This window comes from Rutilus rutilus (genome assembly GCF_951802725.1).
Source record: "Rutilus rutilus genome assembly, chromosome: 1".
NCBI lineage: Eukaryota > Metazoa > Chordata > Actinopteri > Cypriniformes > Leuciscidae > Rutilus > Rutilus rutilus.
This window is the reverse complement of record NC_140209.1, coordinates 46,543,263-46,565,548: the sequence shown is the minus strand read 5'-3', so window position 1 is coordinate 46,565,548 and position 22,286 is coordinate 46,543,263. Positions and strand designations below refer to the sequence as shown.

General features: G+C 39.4%; 2 protein-coding genes across 3 annotated transcripts; one reads left to right on the top strand and one right to left on the bottom strand.

Moving 5' to 3' along the window:
• Positions 1–391: 391 nt before the first annotated feature.
• Positions 392–10,886, top strand: atp2a1 (ATPase sarcoplasmic/endoplasmic reticulum Ca2+ transporting 1). Of its 2 annotated transcripts, none has more exons than XM_084406512.1 (24): positions 392–525; positions 672–810; positions 1,483–1,500; positions 1,630–1,712; positions 2,841–2,945; positions 3,515–3,653; positions 4,702–4,782; positions 4,880–4,965; positions 5,055–5,352; positions 5,497–5,663; positions 5,777–5,865; positions 5,946–6,048; positions 6,142–6,273; positions 6,562–6,687; positions 6,768–6,986; positions 7,080–7,191; positions 7,518–7,741; positions 7,956–8,176; positions 8,279–8,481; positions 8,604–8,689; positions 8,993–9,126; positions 9,227–9,344; positions 9,649–9,766; positions 10,618–10,886. In XM_084406512.1, the coding sequence occupies exons 2-24, from the start codon at positions 693–695 to the stop codon at positions 10,653–10,655; spliced, it is 3,018 nt and encodes a 1,005-aa protein (XP_084262638.1). In that variant the 5' UTR covers positions 392–525; positions 672–692; the 3' UTR covers positions 10,656–10,886. The 2 variants fall into 2 exon arrangements, with proteins under 2 accessions (XP_084262638.1, XP_084262639.1); XM_084406513.1 differs by lacking the exon at positions 10,618–10,886 and adding an exon at positions 10,153–10,191 and having other exon boundaries at positions 405–525.
• A 15-nt stretch (positions 10,887–10,901) lies between these two features.
• rabep2 (rabaptin, RAB GTPase binding effector protein 2) lies at positions 10,902–22,164 on the bottom strand. The gene is made up of 13 exons (XM_084406532.1): positions 21,935–22,164; positions 21,099–21,248; positions 17,395–17,483; positions 16,789–17,166; positions 16,348–16,443; positions 14,643–14,741; positions 14,444–14,554; positions 14,233–14,311; positions 13,995–14,090; positions 13,816–13,871; positions 13,282–13,380; positions 13,079–13,195; positions 10,902–12,427 (listed from the first exon to the last, which is right to left on the bottom strand). The coding sequence occupies exons 1-13, from the start codon at positions 21,978–21,980 to the stop codon at positions 12,323–12,325; spliced, it is 1,521 nt and encodes a 506-aa protein (XP_084262658.1). The 5' UTR covers positions 21,981–22,164; the 3' UTR covers positions 10,902–12,322.
• Positions 22,165–22,286: the final 122 nt, after the last annotated feature.

Genomic DNA, 22,286 nt, shown 5'->3' with positions numbered 1-22,286 from the left:
TAATTGTACCACATAATTATAACAAAGCCTGGCAAGTTTTTAATCCCCACAAAAATCCAAGTCCTTGGTCATGCATATCAACATCCCAAAATCATTTGAGCTATCATTCATCTGACCCTCCCCACCAAAGTCCCAACACCACAATTCCCCATTCACCGTCTCCATTCCCCTGTTGGTGCATGTTCCAAAAACAGACCCCAATTTTAACCCCGCTTTCAAGGCTGCTCACACCCGCTGCAGTTGTCACCCAATTGCTCCAATCACATCTCTTCATCTCTTTTCCCAAGGCCTTGCCCCTTCCCCACCATATTTGTATTGTCTCAGCCAATAGGGGGCCTCCTCTGGGTGTGACCTGGGCGATGGTTTGCCTGGTGTCTTTATAAAACTCTACGGAGATGAGTGGAAGTTTGCACTTTTTGTCAGCCCTGCGCTCCAGAGGAAGGAGAGCAGAGAGAGAAAGAGAGAGGGGAGAGAGAATCAAGGGGCCATCTGTTTTGTCCCTATCCTACACTTTAAAAAGTGTTGGTGCGTACTCTCTCAATCTTTTTTCTTTTCTTTTTTATAATTAAGGGATTTATTAGTTTCTCAATGACCTGTCAAAAGTGTTAAAACCGGACATTTCTAAATTTTGGAAATCCAACTTACCTACATCTTGTATTGTTTTTGTGAAGTCTCCCCTTTGAGCAGACAGGATGGAGAACGCACACACCAAGGAAACAGCAGAATGCCTGGCCTACTTCGGCGTGAGCGAGAGCACAGGCCTCGCTCTAGATCAGGTCAAGAAAAACCAAGAAAAGTTTGGATTCAACGGTGAGGAAAGCATGGACAAGTGGATGGAGGCTTCTTAAAATATGAATGGATGTTTGATTACAATGAAACAAAGTTGGAGTGAATTGACAGAACAAGCAATTCTGAAGCAAGAATTCCCAACTTAGTATTAAACATGTGTTTTGTGTAGAATGATTAGTTGTGATTAGTTAGTTGAGAACAGGCATCAGACAAGATGAACGAGTTACACTGTATCTTAAGACTTATTCAAATGCATTCAAAACAGAGAACACATACATCTCCAGAAGTGTTTTCTTACCAGAACACGCTGCATTTAGAAGAAATTAGAGCTCTCAGCCAAAGGCGAAATAACCCTGAACAGATGCACTGATCCATGCTGCACAATAACATTAATTTGCAAAAGCAAGATTAGAAAGACAAAGAAAGAAAAAAGTGACAGCTGAAACACAGGAACCATTTTAAGCCTACAGGGACTTCAGTAGAAGGTCAAACAGAAGGACAAATTGCTAGACTACTAGTTGAATAGTTTTATTTGTGCGATCTAATTTCAGAATGAACCATATTATACAATTTTTAATATGCTATGTTGTGGTGATTGTTGATGGGAAATATATTAATGTCTAATTCTAATGGTTCTGTTTTGACCACCTCCTCCATTCATCTTGTCGGCTGGACTAAATCAACCAATCACAGAGCTGCCCGCTGAAGAAGGTACGTTTTTCGTTCTCTGTTTTTATAGCTTTATATGACAAGACCTAGACCTAGAATTGATGGCATGTCTGTATTTTACGCATACTGTCTGTCTATCATATGCATCTATCTACCTACCTTCTCTCTCAGGCAAGACCATCTGGGAGCTGGTGGTTGAGCAGTTTGAAGATCTCTTGGTCAGGATCCTGCTGTTGGCTGCCTGCATCTCTTTTGTAAGTAAATAGAAACCGCATGGCATCATAATGTAGTCTAATGTAATCTAGTCTTCAGTAATTCAGTAATTGCATAGCCTGGGTTATGCTGACCTGGGTTAAGTCTAAAGTCACAGAGTCATTTTAATGACTTCACAGGCTTTCATTTATGGGTGCAGACAATGATTAATAATGTACATGAGAAGGACAGGGACACATTTCCCACATTCCCATCCGTTCCTGTCAATCAAGTTAAATGGTAACCCTTCAGCCCTGTGTCTTATATATGTGTGTATATAATGGGTAGACCATAATCCAGCTGTTTATCTGTGCCGGGTAGTATGGAACCCTTATGGTTGCATAAAACAACACCGCTAGCATGAGGCATCTTTTTTTTTAGTCCCAGATGCGCATATGCCCTTGCTGTTGAAATTTGAGTACATTCCATACTGATAATGAAACAGTGTCGGCACATAAAACTGCATTTCTTTCTTTCTTCCAAATCTGTTTTGGAATAAATGAAGCAGGCAGCATTAGTTCTGCTGTTTTGTTCAGGCCCATGACATCACAGCTGTCATTATGGCCTTAGAAGGCCAGGAAAGAAGCTTTGAAGAGAAGCAAGGACAGAGAAATAAAGGAGAGAAAAAGAGAAAAGAGTGAGCGATTAAGATAGAGAGAGGAAGAGAGTGTTATTTTAAGGTGGTCTTAAGCCAGTCCAAGAAACTGTATCCACCCACAAGGGTCAAAGATGGAAGGAATGAAAGACAGTTCAGTAGAAAGACTGTAAAGGTGAAGAAGAGAAAGACAGACAGCAGGTGCTACCGTGCCGTAAATCGAGTAAAGCATGCACACATGTGAGAATTACTGGAAGAGGATCAGCTGTACACTTCAACCATAACTCAATGTTCAGATGAAGTGTAAGTGTAAGTGTGTGTGTGTGTGTGTGTGTGGTGGTGGTGGTGGTGGTGGGCTTTCAGAGGGTATGCATGCACACACTCATTCACAATTTCACATACACTCACTGGTTCTTTAATTAAGACTCTAATGAGGTGCACAAATATTAGATCTTTAATCTATTTCTTTTCTACCTCTCGAATGGATCTTAGATGTCTCTCTCACACACCAGCTCTCTCTCTCTCTGTTCATCAGGTATTGGCCTTGTTTGAGGAAGGTGAGGAAACCGTCACTGCCTTTGTCGAGCCTTTGGTCATTCTCCTCATCCTTATCGCCAATGCTGTGGTTGGAGTATGGCAGGTGAATATGCACATCAATTTTACATTCCCAATACAGTGGCCCCAAAAAGTATTTGGACACTGAAGGCAGCCTCAAAACAAACACACAAACAAACAAATAAATAATAAAAATAAATAAATTCTATAAAATGTCAAAACAAGATGCACTTACTTTTGAAGAAATATAAATAAAGAAATTATATATATATTTTTTTTTTATATATTAAATAATCAACTTTACAAATAATCTTCACTTTTAGACATTTTCAATGAGATGCCATTTGGTTTGATATTTTGTGATCTAATACAATAAAATTCATACATTTCAAGAGAAACTTAAGACTGAAGAACTCAAAGTGGTGTAAATTACATCACAGGTTAAAGGCATAGCCGTATGCCCTAGTGGCCTCAGGAACACAAATGACGACAATGGTAAAAATACTAGAGGCTGGTCAGATTTCATCAAGGGTTCATGGGGCTGGCACAATAGTAATTTAGAAAGTATAGTATGCACGCCCTTGGAAGGAGAGGGCTGTCAAGGTGTAAAATCCTAAGGGGAGCAGGAGCTGATCTAGATGTTTGTTTTTACAGGAGCGCAATGCAGAGAGTGCAATTGAGGCTCTAAAGGAGTATGAGCCAGAAATGGGCAAAGTCTACCGCGCTGACAGAAAGAGCGTACAGATGATCAAAGCCAGAGAGATCGTTCCTGGAGACATTGTGGAAGTGTCAGGTATACCAATGGATCTGAGCATCGGTAGAACAGAACGATCCCATAATCCTCACACACATCAGAATAGCACAAGCGTCTGAAAATGGAAATGCCGAGTAAGCAACACCTTCAAGCCAACTGTTACACTGTGTAACCACAACGATGTCAAGTAATGAGACATGAGACATGTGTAGAGGGGACAGGACTATATGGGACTCATGCCCTTGAGAAAGTGTGAGCATCCTTTTAAGGCAATTAAGGGGTGTGTGTGACAGCGGGAGGAAGCATATAGAGTAATGGGATCAGAAAAGGCTGAAAGAACCCACGAGAGCACGAGCAAAGAGAAGGCCTGTATATAAATACATCCTAGCACCTGTTCCTCTACTTGCCCTCTCTCGATCCCTAGCCCCTTCTCTTTCCCTCTTCCACCTGTTCCTTCCTCATCACTCATTTTTCTCTCCAGGCCTCTTGTTTACACCACTATGAAGGTCAACTTGTCCTTGCTTTTCTTTTTCATTCAATTGTCCCTTGATCAGATCCTCCTTTTTGATCTCTGATCTTTCACCAAAAGATCTGCAAACATTATTGACAGTGACATCTTTAGACTAGATTAGGGGCCAATCCTGCTTCTGGTGGGTCGTTTTCCTGCAAAATGTAGCTCCAACATATCTGCTTGGATATTGCATGAATCCTACTAACCTTGGATAGCTGGTTCATGTGTTGTTTTAGTAGGGTTGGAGCTAAACTCTATAAGAAGGTGGACCTCCAAGAACAGGATTGGACAACCTAGACTGGACTAGAAAAATATATATAAATCATTGCCAAACCATTAATCAGATTGATATTCTAGAGAAGCTTTGAATATACGTAATTTTAGAAACTTTTATAATAAAATAATTGGAAATATTGAAAGAAAACATATCAAATCAAGAATAGGACTGATGAGACACCTTAACCCCTAACACTAAGTGTCACTCTAGAGCCTTTCTATACTTTGTTAGTGTTAGTTTTGAGCATGTATTTTTCTTCAAATATGCGTGCCCTCAATTCTTAACTCTTTCCTGTGTAGTTGGTGACAAAGTCCCTGCTGATATCAGAATCACCGCCATCCGTTCCACAACTCTGCGTGTGGACCAATCTATCCTCACTGGTTAGTCTCTGATTTACAATATCTGGCCTCCCAGTACACACAAAAATACACATACTTCTTTGGCCTTCTCTGACCTCCTTTATCACTTTATTCTCAGGTGAGTCTGTAAGTGTGATTAAACACACAGAGTCTGTTCCTGACCTCAGGGCTGTCAACCAGGACAAGAAGAACATGCTTTTCTCTGTGAGTTTCCCTTCCTTCAGCCTTTTGTTACTGTTCTCTTCTTTCTCCAGCACTAGCCCTGAAACATCTTCTCCCTCTCATTGTCCCAGGGCACTAACATCGCTGCTGGCAAGGCTGTCGGAGTTGTGGTTGCCACCGGTGTCTCAACTGAGATCGGTAAGATCCGTGATCAGATGGCTGCCACTGAGCAGGAGAAGACCCCCTTGCAGCAGAAGCTGGATGAGTTCGGTGAGCAGCTCTCCAAAGTCATCTCCCTCATCTGTGTGGCTGTCTGGCTCATCAACATTGGCCACTTCAACGACCCAGTCCACGGCGGCTCCTGGATCCGTGGTGCTGTCTACTACTTCAAGATCGCTGTGGCTCTTGCCGTAGCCGCCATCCCCGAAGGTGAGAATACAGGAGTCATGAAACAAATCAGTGTGAAATCAAGAGTAAAATGCAGACAAGATTCACGACTCCTCTTTTCAATGCAGACTTTGTAAGTTGAGCAAATCCAACAGAAAGTATTTAACTCTTTTCTTTTCCGAGCAGGTCTGCCTGCTGTCATCACTACCTGCTTGGCTCTGGGAACCCGACGCATGGCTAAGAAGAATGCCATCGTCCGCTCTCTTCCCTCTGTAGAGACTCTGGGCTGCACATCTGTCATTTGCTCAGACAAGACTGGCACACTCACCACCAACCAGATGTGTGTTACAAAGGTTTGCGAGAATCTAACTCCAAAAGCAATCACTAATATACCAGTCATCTCGATACAACCAGAAAATCCTTCTCCTTTACACACCGTTTTAAGCTTCATTCTCTTTGTATTTAGATGTTCATCATTGATAAGGTGGATGGTGAATCTGTGGCTCTTGACCAGTATGACATTTCTGGATCCAAGTACACACCAGAGGGAGAAGTGTGAGTGGTTTTATATTTATTAAGTGGCACTCACGCACAAGCACACACAGACTCACCATTCTTCTTTCTTCACCTTGCAGTACTAGGGGTGGGAGTCCTGTCAAGTGTGGCCAGTACGATGGCCTTGTTGAGCTGGCAACCATCTGCGCCTTGTGCAATGACTCTTCTCTGGACTTCAATGAGGTAAACAAACCTTTATTCTGTCTCAATCTCATCTATGTTATTCCAGTTGTGGAGCAATAACAGAGCTTTACTCTCACTCTCTTTGTTTTACAGTCTAAAGGAATCTATGAGAAAGTGGGTGAGGCTACAGAGACTGCCCTGTGCTGCCTGGTTGAAAAGATGAACGTGTTCAACACTGACGTCCGTGGTCTGTCCAAGGTTGAGAGAGCCAATACATGCTGCACTGTAAGTATCTCAGTCTCTTCTGAGCCCATTAAGTTAATTTTGGACAGCTGTATTGTGTCTGAATATATTTCAGGTCTAAGTTGAAATTTTTAGTCCTGTTTTCATGACTGAAATATCTAAAGGATAGTTATGTTAGTTGCATTTATTTCTGCACACTTGAGTTTATGGCTGGATTTTTGTAATGGATTGAGATGTGCAACTGTTAAATGCCATGTGGCAAGATTGAATTTTCAGTAAATTCCATATCGGTCATTATATCTATGTAGTTTGCTGCTCTTGGTTTCCTAGGTGATCAAACAGCTTATGAAGAAGGACTTTACTCTTGAGTTCTCCCGTGACAGAAAGTCCATGTCTGCCTATTGCTCCCCTGCAAAGGCCTCCAAGGCCCCTGTTGGAAACAAGATGTTTGTCAAGGTAAGACCGATCCTTAAAATGAACTAGTAAAAATGAATACCTTAAAAAGAATCTAAAACACAAAACCGTTATTGTTGTAGGGCGCTCCTGAGGGTGTGATTGAGAGATGTACCTATGTGCGTGTTGGCACCACCCGTGTGCCCCTGACTGGGCCAGTTAAGGATAAGATCATGGCTGTGATCAAGGAATGGGGTACTGGCCGTGATACCCTGCGCTGCCTGGCTCTGGCAACCCGTGACAACCCTCTGAGACGGGAGGAAATGAACCTGGAGGACTCTACCAAATTTGCTGAATATGAGGTATTTTTGTTAAAGAGAGATAAACATGGCCAAATATTCCACCTAACATGATTTAACCCTGCCTTTTTCTTCTTCTTCTTTTGCTTTCCTCAGACTGATCTCACCTTTGTGGGTTGTGTTGGTATGTTGGATCCTCCTCGTAAAGAGGTTGTTGGATCCATTGAGCTGTGCAGGGCTGCTGGCATCCGTGTGATCATGATCACAGGTAAACCATGTTAAACTTTCAAAACAGCAGAGGAACATGTCATTCTAGGCAGACTGTCAGTCGGTTTGTTGCTCTGTGACACAACGATTAATCCTGTTTTGCCTCTTTTTTTTTTAAAACTATTCCTGAAAAAATAAAACAGGTGTTCATATTGTGCTCAATAGTAAACTTGCTTGTGATGTTAACTTCACAAGTTAGCAGAAATGATCATTTAATCTCCCACAATGATACTTCACTGGCACAGAACATTTGAAAAAAGAAAAGGTTAATATTAATGCAGTAATCCTGAAAATATCACAATACTTCTCTACTTTTCCCGTTTCCAGGAGATAACAAGGGTACCGCTGTGGCTATCTGCCGCCGTATTGGCATCTTCACTGATGATGAGGATGTGACAGGCCGTGCTTTCACCGGCCGTGAGTTTGATGACCTGCCACTGGCCCAGCAGAGAGAGGCTGTACGTAAGGCTTGCTGTTATGCCCGTGTCGAGCCCTCTCACAAGAGCAAGATCGTTGAGTTCCTTCAAGGCTTTGATGAGATCACCGCCATGGTAAGTGAACTGAATGGAGCAAATTAAATTGGACAAAAGACCATCTTTGACCAGACAGGATCTTGGTCACTTGGTCAGAAAATGTCACTCCTTTAAGTTGAAGTGGACTGCATAGTAGTTTAGAATCCACTAAACTTACAATGCTTGTGTTTTTTACTATAAAATCAAGTCTTACCTTTTCAATATTCCATTACCCCCATTATTCATACTCTAGACTGGTGATGGTGTGAATGATGCTCCTGCCCTAAAGAAGGCAGAGATTGGCATTGCCATGGGCTCTGGCACCGCTGTTGCCAAGTCAGCCTCTGAGATGGTCCTGGCCGACGACAACTTCTCCAGCATCGTGGCTGCTGTTGAGGAGGGCAGAGCCATTTACAACAACATGAAGCAGTTTATCCGCTACCTCATCTCCTCTAACGTCGGGGAGGTCGTCTGGTGGGTGACAGCCTCTCGCTCACACACACACACGTCTATTTACCTTCTGAAATCAGGCATAGGTTGATTCTAAACCTTATTTATTTTCTCCATCTTCTTCAGTATCTTCCTGACAGCTGCTCTTGGTCTTCCTGAGGCTCTGATCCCCGTTCAGCTTCTGTGGGTGAACCTGGTGACTGACGGTCTTCCTGCCACCGCTCTGGGCTTCAACCCACCTGATTTGGACATCATGGGCAAGGCTCCCCGCTCCCCCAAAGAGCCCCTCATCTCTGGCTGGCTGTTCTTCAGGTACCTGGCCATTGGAGGTATGCTACTTTCCATTCTTCTGATTTATTCGTGATCCATTATAGGTTCACCATGCATTCATGCCATTCCCTGATTACCTCAGATTGCATTACATATTCTGTTCAATCTCTTTTTCTCTCAGGTTATGTTGGTGCTGCAACTGTTGCTGCTGCTGGGTGGTGGTTCATCTACTGCGACGAGGGCCCCATGGTCTCCTTCTACCAGCTGGTGAGTCTTGCATTATCTTACTATAATGCTACAGGCAGTGTTGCAGTACTCAAGACAGAGTCCAAGACGATATTTTCTAGTAAGACTAGTCGAGGTCAGCTCTTTCAAGTCAGAGTGTATTCCAAATGCTCCTAAAAATATGGTCTTGGACTTGAGTACATGGCACTGGCTACAGGGATACAATAGTTGCTGCCTGACGTTTCTGAATGTTGAGAATGAAGCAATTGCTAACTATAAAATACAGTAACAACGTGATACATTTCACAATAAAATAATAATGCTGTACCTATTCTCTGTCCCCAGTCCCACTTCATGCAGTGCACTGGTGATAACGAGGATTTTGCCGGCATTGACTGCGGGGTGTTTGAGGCCGCTCCACCCATGACAATGGCTCTGTCTGTGCTGGTCACCATTGAGATGTGCAACGCTCTTAACAGGTCAGAACTGACCTACTCCAAATCCAAACATTACAAAGTAGCTCAATGTACTTTTTATTTTTTTGCTGATTGTAACATACATTGGTGCATGTTTTTGCAGCTTGTCTGAGAATCAGTCTCTGCTGCGTATGCCTCCATGGAGCAATTTGTGGTTGGTTGGAGCCATGTCTCTCTCCATGTCTCTGCACTTCATGATCATCTATGTGGACCCTCTGCCTGTAAGTACCATCCATCCAGCACGCTAAATTTGGTTCAGTTTGTGTGTTTATCAATATAACAGGCTAAAGGGTCTGCCATTAGGGGGCGACCAAAGACATATGTGCCCAGGAGACCATGATTAGGCCCAGCCCATAGACACTTACATTTCCCAAACACTGCTGGATTTAATGGCAAATGCATAAAAGTGCCAATATTTTTCTTTCTTTAATTCATTTGAAGTTTATTGCATTGTTCTGTTTAAATCCAATTGCTTTTTATCATCTGTCATTTCTCATTTGCTAATCCCTGCCTTTTATCTAACAGATGATCTTCAAGCTAACCCATCTCAATGTAGAGCAGTGGCTCGTTGTATTGAAGCTTTCTTTCCCCGTCATCCTCATCGACGAGGTGCTCAAATTCGTTGCTCGCAACTACCTGGAGGGTGAGTAACAATTTAACACAAATACATACTGACAAATTTAGATTTACAAAATATTAAATAAATGATAAATACATTTTCATGTAAATATATAACTAAACTAAACACTCTTAAAATGTAACATACAAACACAAAACTAAATGTTAGTTAAAACAACTTACTGTATGTAATGAAGACTTGACTAACTAATTGAATATTAATAAGCAAATAAATTCCCATGATGATTTATTAACTTCCCTTTTAAAATTGTATTCTCCTATATTTATCACTTTTAAACCCTCTTCTCTGCACCCCATTTTTTTCAGTGGTGTAAATAGTCCATCTCTTTACCCTTCTCCTTCTTACTCTTTACTCAATCCCCTATTTAACCCCTCTTTATCTCATTCCAGCCTAATCCTGTTCCCCTCCATATTCCTGTAACAAAGCAAGGTATCCCACAATCCTCTCTGTCTCTGCCTGCCTGCGGCCCTGCGTCTATTTGTGTTTAGACAAATTGTGCTATGTTCTTTGGCTTGTTGATTGACATGCAAATATTATACTGTCATTCATGGAGCTCCTCAGATCTGAATCAGTGAATGACTGTACAGTAATGCTCCATATAGTAATACATGCCATTGTAGATGCTTAATGTCTTAATGCCAAATTCATCCTCATATATGTGCTTCTGTCTGGTTAAAACAGTACAGATTCTGCTCAATTAAAGCAATTAGGTTAAAGAATATTTACATACTTAATTATGACTTTAAAGTTATGTGCTGCAAATCAATGTATGCCTATATTATTCAAACTTTACAACAGTGTTGTGGACTAATCTTTATGGCATCCTGTCTCACATAACTGATTTTCTTTAACAGAGAAAGATGAGAATCTAGTGTCAAAAAAGTGGGACTGAAAAAGAGAAAAAGAAGAACTGAGAAAAACACAGAAAATTCACGAGGAGTGAATAAGTGAACACTGTGAACCAGTGAAAATCACCCATAAAATGTTAAACCTTATTGAACAAAGGAAAAAAAAGTTATTTAAATAAAAAAAGTGTTATGTATATGTATTAAGACTTAATATATATATTGTTATGAACAGTATATTCCACTGAAAATGCTATTCTTAAAATAAAGATGTGTATAAAAAACAAGCGTGGTCCGATACCGTCTTTTAGTTTATTCTTAATTTTTCATATTTAATGCATTCAGATTTGTTACTAACATTGTGCTACATTTACATTAACATTTATTAGCCCCATTCAAACAGATTTAGTGTTTTATCACATATCATTAACATATCATTGATCTTCCACTGCTCATTGGCTCAGGCACCAGATACTTCATAATGAAATGATGGCTCTTTCCAGTAAAATGACTTTGGCCATAAACTGAATGCACAACTCATTATTGTAGGGTAGATAATGGTATAGTGAGGGGTAACTGTAACACACAAAATATATGCAGATTTAAGTGATGACACCTTTTCAGCACATACTGAGTTTTCGCTCTGCCGGAGAACAGTAAGTTGAGAGAACGTTTCCACATAAAAATCATTTGAGGTATAAAAATATTACATTTTAATTTTTTTTAATGCTGTTTAATGTATTTATTGTAAAGTAAGATACATTTTATCTTTTGGTTTTAAGTTAACTGAAGGAATATGCTAACACTGTTGCTGGTGGTACTCAAAAGATTTCATCATGGCCGGGGACAATTGTAACACTAGTTATGAATAAAAATGTTATGAACTAAAAGATTTAAAAATCACACAAATAAGCATGATTTCACTAGTAATTTCACAAAACATTAGATTCATATCTAGTCAAAAACTAGTTACACTTAAAATATATATTATTAAATAGTAAAATATTTTAGTAAAAATGATGCATCTCATTTCTAACAGTTGTATTCATTACTCACTTTTACTTTAAACAATTTTTACACAGCTAATAAAATAGATTAGCACCAAAGATATTCAGCAATTAAAGCCACATGTAATAATATTTGATATTATGAGTCTTTCTCAATATATGTTTATTAATGGTACTGTTACTTTGGTACGTATATTTTATTTTCTTATAGCAAAATATGGCAGGTTGATCTATAGTAGTTTATTATAATGGGGGAAAAAATAATAATGTACAATTGACCCCAGTCTCCATCCCCAGTATGTTTTTGGTTTTGATTTTTGCTGGTGACAGGTGCTGATAATGAATTATATATTTATGTCTGTCAGTATCTATTAGGAAAGAAGGATTAGGCCAGCAAGATACAACTTAGCACAACAGTAGCATTAAGTCTAGTACAGACAGTAGTTAGAATTTCACAAAATTCAAGTATTAGCAATTCCATTTTGTTCAGATTGATAAGGAATCATGTTTAGCTTAGGTATGTTTTGAGATCATTAGAAGCATTGTGAATCCATGTGTGCAGGAATGGTCTTCCATCAATGTCAATGCATTTCTTTTAATGTAGGCAGCCCACCTCAACTTGGCCCTTTCCGAGGACCACCTCTTTGCCCGCAGAGTCTCTTCCTTTTGGTCTTCCGAATGTCACTTCTGTTCTTATATTTATTGTTTTATGTGGCATCTGCAGGTAAATCAGTGACTTCTTCAATCTCCTCCCCTAGGATCTGCTTGACTTGGTTCAATGATTCTGCTTGGCGAATCTGCTCCAATTTCACCTGAGAATGCAGAGAGAGGAAATTACTTTAAAATTGTTTAATACAAAATCAACAAGCTAAAAAATTCTATATAACTGGATATATACAAGACTTGTGAGCTCACTACACGACTGTCAGAATACAAAAATTGCAGCAGGACATTCAAGTCATGTCAAAAATGTATTAACTACAAAAGGTCATTATTGTTTAAAATAATTTTTACTTGTTTGAGGGCAAATTTTTTCTAATCGTAAAAATATTACACAATGTGTAATTTAATATGAATGTTGGGTTATCTTTTTTTTGTTTACATTTATTTTTAATCAAAGACTTTTTTAATACACAGAACACAATAATAAAATATATATAAATAATATTTTTGTTTTGGCTCCCTCCTGCCTTATGCTCTCTCACTGAATGCTGTTGCATGGCTCAAACTACAAGAATGTAGCAATAAATTCAAACAAAATATCATGTGACACGTCAAAAATTGCATCGCTGACCTGCTCATGCTTAAAGTTTTAGTTGCAGACCTCAAAGTTTTGTCTCCAATAGCAAACTCAGAGTAGAAATCATGTAGTGAGAGCACGTCCAGTTATGTATACATCAAAAATGTATTGTCAACAGAGACTGCATTGTTAGAAGAGTAAGAACTTCATGCTGATCCAGTACCTGCAGTGACTGTGAAAGATGCACAAAATCCTTCTGCACAGTCTGACTAGTGTCTAGTTGAGTGCGCAGACTGATCACCTGACTGCGATACTCTAAACACTGCTGCTGTAACACCGCCTGAAAGATACAGAGAGATGTAGACTACTATGTAATAAAAACTCAATCATATTTTACACACTTTACACACCAAGATGCAGGCCTACCTTCTCCTGGGTGTGAGATTTGTTCTCTTTCTGAAGGTGAGCAAGCGCCACCCGCAGACCCTGCACCTCCACGCGACACTCCTGCAGCTCAGCCTTCAGCTGCACACACAGATGGAATAATGGCTACGTTCTCACTGGAATACTGGCATAACGCATCGTATATACACTGATAGTCTTTCAAACAGTTATGCAATATACAACAAACATTTTCAACAGCACTATTCTACATGGTTGTCACATGGCCGTGTTATGTACACGTTTAACTTTGTGAGTGCATACAATTATAAGGGATAAATGGGATTATTTTTCCATTTCGTAATCCAATTTTGTGTATATATATATATATATGTGTTTTATATACAACAACAACAACAATAATACACCGATGATATCACTGGAAATGGTAGGCCAAGTTGGACTAAAAGCAAAGGACCTAAACTTATAGAGAAATCCTACACAGGTTACAATGGCACTGAAGTACAAACAAACGGGATTTGACGTTCAAAAGATATCTTGAAGGAATTATTTAATTACCTTTTCCCTTTGGATCTGTATGCGGTCCGTCTCTACTGTTAGGCTGGCAAGCTTGACTGAGGGAGAGAGATTTTAATCACAAACTGACACTGGGCACACTAAAATATCAACACCTACCCTCAAATAACAACTAGGATCTACACTAGAACTGAATAAAAGTCAAAGTATACGTGACTTGCCTTCTAAAATCTCTGGAGGAGCAGATGTGACAAGAAAGATGAGGAGAGGAGGAGGGAGGAGAACACATGCGTCAATGCAGAGAAAACATTCAAAAGCTTCAACAAACAGAACAAATTGGCAGACATGAATCAAATGTTTTATTGTGCAAACCTATACAGCTTGAATGCGATGTAAATCACTTTGGATCGAAGTGTCTGCCAAATGCATAAATGTGAATGTAATGTAATATAGACTGACCGCTCTCCTCTGTGCGTGTCTCCAGCTGTTCCTGTAGGTTGACGATTTCAATACGAAGCCTCTCCTCACAGTGTGCTGCCTATGTATAGAGATATACACTGACTTAAAGTCTCATAAGCACAAATACACACACAACATTCAATTCTTCCAGACCTTCTTCCTTGACCTTTCGTCAAATCCGCTTGTAAACATACTGTACACACTCGCTTACCTCTAGAGTTGGACTGTGGGGCGGAAGGCTATTTTCATCCACATCAGTGTCTTCACCTTTCAACTTGGAGAGCTCATTACAGACTCTCTTCTGAGAGTAAGACAGCTCTGCCTAGGTAAAAAAAAAAAATACATGCAGACTCTTAAAGAGTTTGTGATCTCATCAGGATTTTGGCTCATGGAGTCAACCTACTACTTACCAATCTGCTCTGAACAGCATTTTGTGACTGGCTAAAAGATTTCTGTAGGTCTTGAAGGAGGGCCTCAGAAGTCTGCACCTGAGACTGAAGTAATGACAACTGCAATAAACAAAAACACAAAGATATCAATTTAGGAGAATTTGTTTTGCAAGTAATCATCTGCAGACATGCTATATCAGGGTGTATGCTCAGAGAAATTAAACCACATTAGAAAAATATATGACATTACATTACATTATATACATTCATTAAAAAGTTTGGTGTCAGTAAGACTAATACTTTAAAGGGATAGTTCACTTTGAAATTATTTTTTGATATGTTTTAGCTTACCTCAAGGGCATCCAAGATGTAGGTGTCTTTGTTTCCGCAGTGGTTTCAATTTTGATATTTTTAGGTCAAACCGTTCTTGTCTGTCAGTCATATAATGCAGGTCGATGGTCACTGGCTCAAAACACAAGCACAGAGTCCAAATTAAAACAATTCCCCATCGTCCAAATGAAACAATTCCCCATCATAAGTACACATTGATGGCCTAAGACACGAAACGAGCGGTTTGTGTGAGAAAACGAACAGTATTTATATCGTTGTTATCTCTTGAAAACAGCACACGTCCAAATGATCTGACGGCGCGGGCGGGTATAGATATATACATAGATGTCGCCTTGGCTACTGCAGTTCATTGGAACGAAACCGTAGCCTAGCGACATCTAGTGTATATATCTATACCCGCCCGCTGGCGGGTATAGATGTATACACTAGATGTCGCCTTCGCTACTGCAGTTCATTGGAACGAAACCGTAGCCAAGGCGACATCTATGTATATATCTATACCCGCCCGCGCCGTCAGATCATTTGGACGTGTGCTGTTTTCAAGAGATAACAACGATATAAATACTGTTCGTTTTCTCACACAAACCGCTCGTTTCGTGTCTTAGGCCATCAATGTGTACTTATGATGGGGAATTGTTTCATTTGGACGATGGGGAATTGTTTTAATTTGGACTCTGTGCTTGTGTTTTGAGCCAGTGACCATAGACCTGCATTATATGACTGACAGACAAGAACGGTTTGACCTAAAAATATCAAAATTGAAACTACTGCGGAAACAAAGACACCTACATCTTGGATGCCCTTGAGGTAAGCTAAAACATATCAAAAAATAATTTCAAAGTGAACTATCCCTTTAAGTAAAATTAATACCGTACATTAAATTGATCAAAAGTGACAGTAAATACTTTTATAACGTTACAAACCATTTCTATTTCTGTTCTTTTGAACTTTCTATGCATCAAAAATATTTTATTTCCACAAAAATATTAAGCAGCACAACTGTTTTTATCATGAAATAAGAAATTGAGCAAGAAATTGAGCAACAAATCATCATGATTTATAAAGGATTGTGTGACACTGACGACTGGAGTAATGATGCTGAAAATTCAGCTTTGCATCACAGGAATAAATTACACTTTAGAATAGACTAAAGTTAAATCCTACTGACTCTAAAGTTTTGAACAATAGTAGATTGTATAAAGCTGTATCATTTCTTTATCTTACAAAGGGGAGACTTTAAGACAGTTACAGTCCATAAGTGCAATGTAATCCAGACATAAGAGATGGTAAAATATTTTTTTTGCATATCTGTGCTTTTTAATTTGTCCATGCCAAAAGATCTGTGGCGAAAGACAAGAACTGAGAGTTTCTGTACCTGTTTTTGTGTCTCTGTGCTTTGCACATCCAGTTCTCTCTCCAGATCAGCTTTCTGCTTTCGAAGCTCTGTCACCTCCTCTTGAAGCTCTACAAGCTATAATGGCATGGCAAAATATTCAACAAATAAGTTGAGAGATGGTGGCATCATGCATTGACATCAGTGATCTCTAACGCACAAACAACAGGCTAGAAATGTCCCACACTTTTTAAATGGTATGATGTTTTCAACTGTTCGCAACTTACTGGATAAGAGCTGCACTCATGAAGAGCAATTTCTAATTAATAAGATATTTTAGAGCCAAGTGTAACTAGGAAAACGTTCCATTACTTTTTAGTATTTTGTACATTTCCAGGCCTGGTAACAGCAGTTTTAAAATGTCCTGATCCAGTTGTCCATGGCAATAAAAAAACCTGCTAGAAAGACTAGAATTATACTGACATGTGCTTGCAATTTGTCCCAGTCAGCATGCGAGACCAGCCTGTGTCCTGGTGGTGGCAGGTAGATTGCTTCAGGCACCAGCGTTCCTGTGGACACCAGTGAGGCGGTGTCTTCTTGAGGAGGCGGATGTCGGGGCATGGAGGGAGTGTCCAGAGAGAAAGAAGACATAGAGGCAGAGTCACAGTGCTGGGGGAAGTAGTCCATCATAAGGCCTGTTGTCTCTGTATCTGACGTCTCTCCCAACAGCTCCAGTGGATCAGAGTCGGACCCTGAGCCCTCATGGTCAGAACCTCGCGGGGGAGAGGAGTCACCGTGTGGTCCCTCACTGTTGGGAGAGGTACCCTCCAGCTTGCCCTTTTTAAAGGTGCTCTTATTGCCCTACATGCACAACGAGAAGTGAGAAATGATTTAGAAAAAGAATAAAAGTGAAAGAGGGACACTGTAATACAGAAAGTGAAAGAAGTTTGCAATAATATGACTAGGGGAAAAATAGTTTCCTTTTTGAGACATATGTAAAAAAAAAAAAAAACACACCAGTGCTTGTGTCTCGGCCTGAGTCCTTGGATAAGAGAGAGAAAAAGAGGAGGGACACAGAAACACACTAACCTTAGTGTCATGGGGCAGAACGGCTCTCCTCCACTGTGCTCGCTCTGACTGCAAAGCAGATAATCTGGCCTCATACTGAGCAGCTGTTTCTAAGGCGGGAAAATAACAGAAGAACTGGAATCAGTCATTGAGTAATTATGAAATATAATTATGTATAATTACACTGAGTAATTATAATTATGTATTACGCTTCCAGTACTTTGGGTAAAATTCTACTTCGTGACATTCAAGTGAGCAAATGGGGGTGAGAAAAAAATTTGGGTGAGATTTTATTGTATCGATTGCATTTACATTTATGCATTTTGGCAGATGCTTTTATCCAAAGCGGCTTACATTACATTCAAAGTATACTATACATTTTGATTCAGTTCAGTTCCAAACTCCACTGTTTGAGCAGCAGGAATGCAGTTGTTAACTGGATTGTGAAAAGCAAGTGTTGCATACAGGAATGGAGACCGATTTAGAGCGACCGGGTTTAAATACGTCAGCAGAGTGATTCATATCACATTTTGATTAAAGATAAGGTAATTCTGATACTGCTGCAAAAGACTCTACCCTTTACAATTTCATTAGTTGGATATCTCATTATTTTAAAGTGGAAACACCCCCTACCCTTGATATGTGGATTTAAGAGGTGCTCAAGAAAACCAGATTCTCACTCACAGGCTCCTTAAAGACCTTTGATAAGGTATGGTGTTGCTTTTTGGATACTGTACTGGTGGACTCCATAGACAGTTAAGCTAAGAACCCTCTTTTATTTACATATTTTGGTATATATCTTTTGTTGATATATGTTGATATACATTTTTGGTAGCACTTTAGTTTAGGGTCCAATTATCACTATTAACTAGTTGTTCATTATTATACATATTACTTTGATATTGGCTGTTTATTAGTACTTATAAAGCACATATTAATTCCATATTCTGCATAAAAATATTCTACATCCCTTAATCCTACCCAATACCTAAACTTAACAACTACCTTATTAACTATTAATAAGCAGTAATTAGGTGTTTGAGGCAAAAATCATAGTTTATAGTTAGTTAATAGTGAGAATTGTACCCTAATCTAAAGTGTGACCCAATTTTTATTTTATAATTTATTTTTAATGTATATATTTACATTATGTGTTTTTATGTAATATTCGGTTCTAATTTTATTTGTTTGTCAGGTATTTTATTTTACTACTTTTGTGTACGTAATTGTTTCTTTGTTTTTTTTTTTTTATTAATTACAGCAATAATATTGCAGAATCTCAACTAGTGGTGAATGGGCTTGTTATCTATGCACTTGATATTCTGCGTAAAAAAAAAAATACATCAAGAAAATAAGGCCAAAAAATTAAGTATAGTAAATTAAGTAAAGTAATAGTTCACTAAAAAAAAAAACAACCTCTCTCATCATTCTCTCTCCCTTATTTCAAACCTGTATGCAGTTATTTATCAGTGAAACACTAAAGTAACTTCATAAAAATATCATGAAAAGTAGTCCAAATGACTTGTGTCAGAAGTCTTCTGATGTATTATATCAGCTCTGTGTGATTTAAGTCACTTTTCAATTATATTGACTGGCTCGCAATGAATAATTACTATAAACCAGAAGACTGAGAGAATACAGTTCCAAATTCTATAGACGCCTTTAAAGACACCATAAAACAAAAACTGACAATTCTTATTTTTTTATGGTATACTGTTGTGTTTATTATAAATATTTATCTGAGTACATCATCTTTTTTTCTTTCAAATTCACGTGCCTTCTTAATCTTTGATCAAAAACATCAACTCCCCGTCGCAACAACATTTCTTCTTTGATTGCGTGTATACCGACGCGACTGCATGACAATAACCCCTGTCTTCCAGTCTCTTGTCACTCACATGAGATGGCAGCAACTAACAAATGACAAAAACAATACAATCAATTCCCAATGGACAAACCCTACATCTTTTCTCGTTAGAGAAGCCGTTAATTTCTTCCCTATTATGACGTAAATCAGAGTAAAAAAAAAAAAGCCATCTCGGACACGAAAAAAAAAAGTTGGCCAGGACTTGATTTTGTCCATGGTGAATTGATTGGATGATTGTGGTTTGCTATTGCTGTGATGTCACGTGAGTGACAGGTTGTCCCGCCCTCACGTCAGTAAACATCATCAAAGAAGAGCAGTTGCTTTGATTAAAGATTTTACGATCACATAAATTTTTTTTAAATAATGATGTGTGCAACGATAAATCATTTATAATAAATACTATAATGTTCAATAAAAAAATAAGAACTGTTCATTTTGATTTGCAAATCATCCGACAATGTTTGCTAGCGTGAGGACGGCAACAACACGTCAAGGAGTGGAGTGACAAGGAGTGACAACCTGTCACTCACATGAGATTGCAGTGTAGGGCTGAGCAAATATGGGCAGGACTGTTTACTGCCCTAGTACTTCAGAAAGCCTTTTAAAGGTACACATGTGAATTAAACGTGGCACAATGGCCTTTCTCATCACAGTATGCTAATGCCTATCTAGTGCAGGGATTTCATCACTATGCTGATTGAGGACTGTTGGGACACTCCAGACACAGGATGGTTCTGTCGGGAGAGACGGAGTCGTTTACACCTCAATGACACGTCTGTACCATTTGCTTCACAGGACATTATGCTTTCAACTACATACTGTTTATTTACTAGTGTGTTCTAATATGTAACTATGCCATGTTTGGTCTCATCTGACAGCCTATAAACTGAAATGAATGGTGGTGAACTTAATAGAGATATTTAAGTATCCTAATGTACAATCTAGGTACTATTGGTTAAAACATGCATTGAGGAGAATATGTTAATGTTCTTCTCCCCCTCTTGATCACCACACATTTGCCTCATCTTTTGGTTTCCTGTCGGTCGGTTTCGGTGTTGGTATTCCACTCATGTTTAACAATGCTTTGCTCAGGGTATAAGAAGGAAAGGTAACTGCTGATCCTGGAGAAAGGCTTTAACCCTGCCACTCCCGCACACCGGTGCGTAACCTCATACTAGGAGAAAGGCTTTTACGGCCTCTTCTGCACGACAGTGCATTATTTGTTACAACTAAGTTTTCTAATACAGTATGTTGTTCCATTCCACTGTCTGTATATTTAAACATGTAACTTAATAAATAACTTTGGCTGCTTTAAAGGCTTTGGGAATCTTTCCTTTTATCACTGATGATGTTGAAAGCTAAAGTGATTATAACTTTCGTTATCTCAACGTTCAGGCTAAATCGTACGCTTTCCTATCAGTTCTAAGAAAGACTTTTACCTTTAAAGAATAAGAGGTTAAAGAATAACAACAACTTTAATGGAGTCATATTAATTATATTGGAGTCAGATAAATATCTGAATTATACACGTCATCTTTCAACTGCCTTTTGTTCTGATTATCGGTTAAAAAATAGCAGCGTAAGCTTACAGCCTTACAGTAGCAAAAGCAAACCACAAAATCGAGTCCTGGCCTACATTTTATCTCGTTTGAGAAGCCGCTTCACTCGGATATATACACATCACCATAGGGTAGAAAAGACTATCACAACTTCCATTTCATGCTGACTTTAAAACCAGTCTGTGGCATTTCTGACACATACAGAAGCTCCACTTAACCAATCAACAATCCCCAAACAGACTTGTGCTTTACACCTTAGGTGGACCATACTAATGCAATCCCTCCCTCTCACTCCTCACCTCTCAGAGCCTCCTGCAAGGATTGGATCTCCTGGTCGCATTGTTTTTGCAGATCCTGCAGCTCCTCCTGTTTGCTCAGCTCACAGATCCTCGCCACACCCTGCCAGTGTTCCAGCTGAGCTCGGCACTCGATTAGCTGCGTCTGTAGTTCTGCAGGGAAACAATACAGAAGGACTTCTGAAACTCTTCCAAATAGTAGCCTTGTTATTCCCTTTCTTATCCTCCGTCTTATTTTTAAAGAATCGTTTAAAACAGGTGCAAAATATGAAAACAGGTGCGTGACAGATAAGTGACACACATGAAAGAGCTCTAACGTTACTTCATTAACAAGATGTATTTTGCCAAAAGCAGATTAACCCTAAAAGTACTTGATTTGATTTGTCCAATGCCTATTCAAGATTTAATCCTGACACATGGCAAAGATTCTTATATTGACTCTAGTCGTAAACACCTGTTGATTTATGCTGCACCGCTTTTCTGCTATTATTCTTATCAATAGAAAACGGTCCACAATTTGTGTGAAACCCATATGTAAAATATAATGAGGTATGTACGCTTTATTTAAGCTTTGTCAGCTACATGATGTTATGTTTGCAGGTCGAGCTCAAAATGGTCATTACACACGGATTATATGCTATCGTGCTATCGAAATTATCGTAAATACTAGTTTCCCCCTCTCAAGTCGAAATCTAAATGCGATGAGCTCGTAATGACGACTTCAGAAGTGGGAAGTAGGAAATTTCCGATAGCACATGAAGCTGTTAATCTAAAAAAAATCACGGAATAACTGACAAAAATGTTTACATCGACACACTGTAATTTAACATGTACTATACCATCATTATCCTCACTGCGCGATGCTGGTGTGTCCGACACTTCCATGGTCTCAAGTCATTTGTCTCGATATTTTCGTTTCGTTTCGATATTTTTCCATTCGTCTGCATCCGTCTTCCTTTTCCTGTGTGAAGTGCAGCAGGGCCGGGCTTCAACAAACTGCACCAAGAGTTCAGGAAACAACTTTCCCCGGTTCAATCCTGCGGATGTTACCTAACCATCCTCCCTAGAGTCAGTCAGCCAGCCACCCCCACACACACACACGCGCGCGCGCGCATACTGGTTTAAATCTAGTGAGCTGAGCTACACAGACCGCGCTTTTGGGCCTCTAGGCGTCCGAAGACTGAGGGCGCG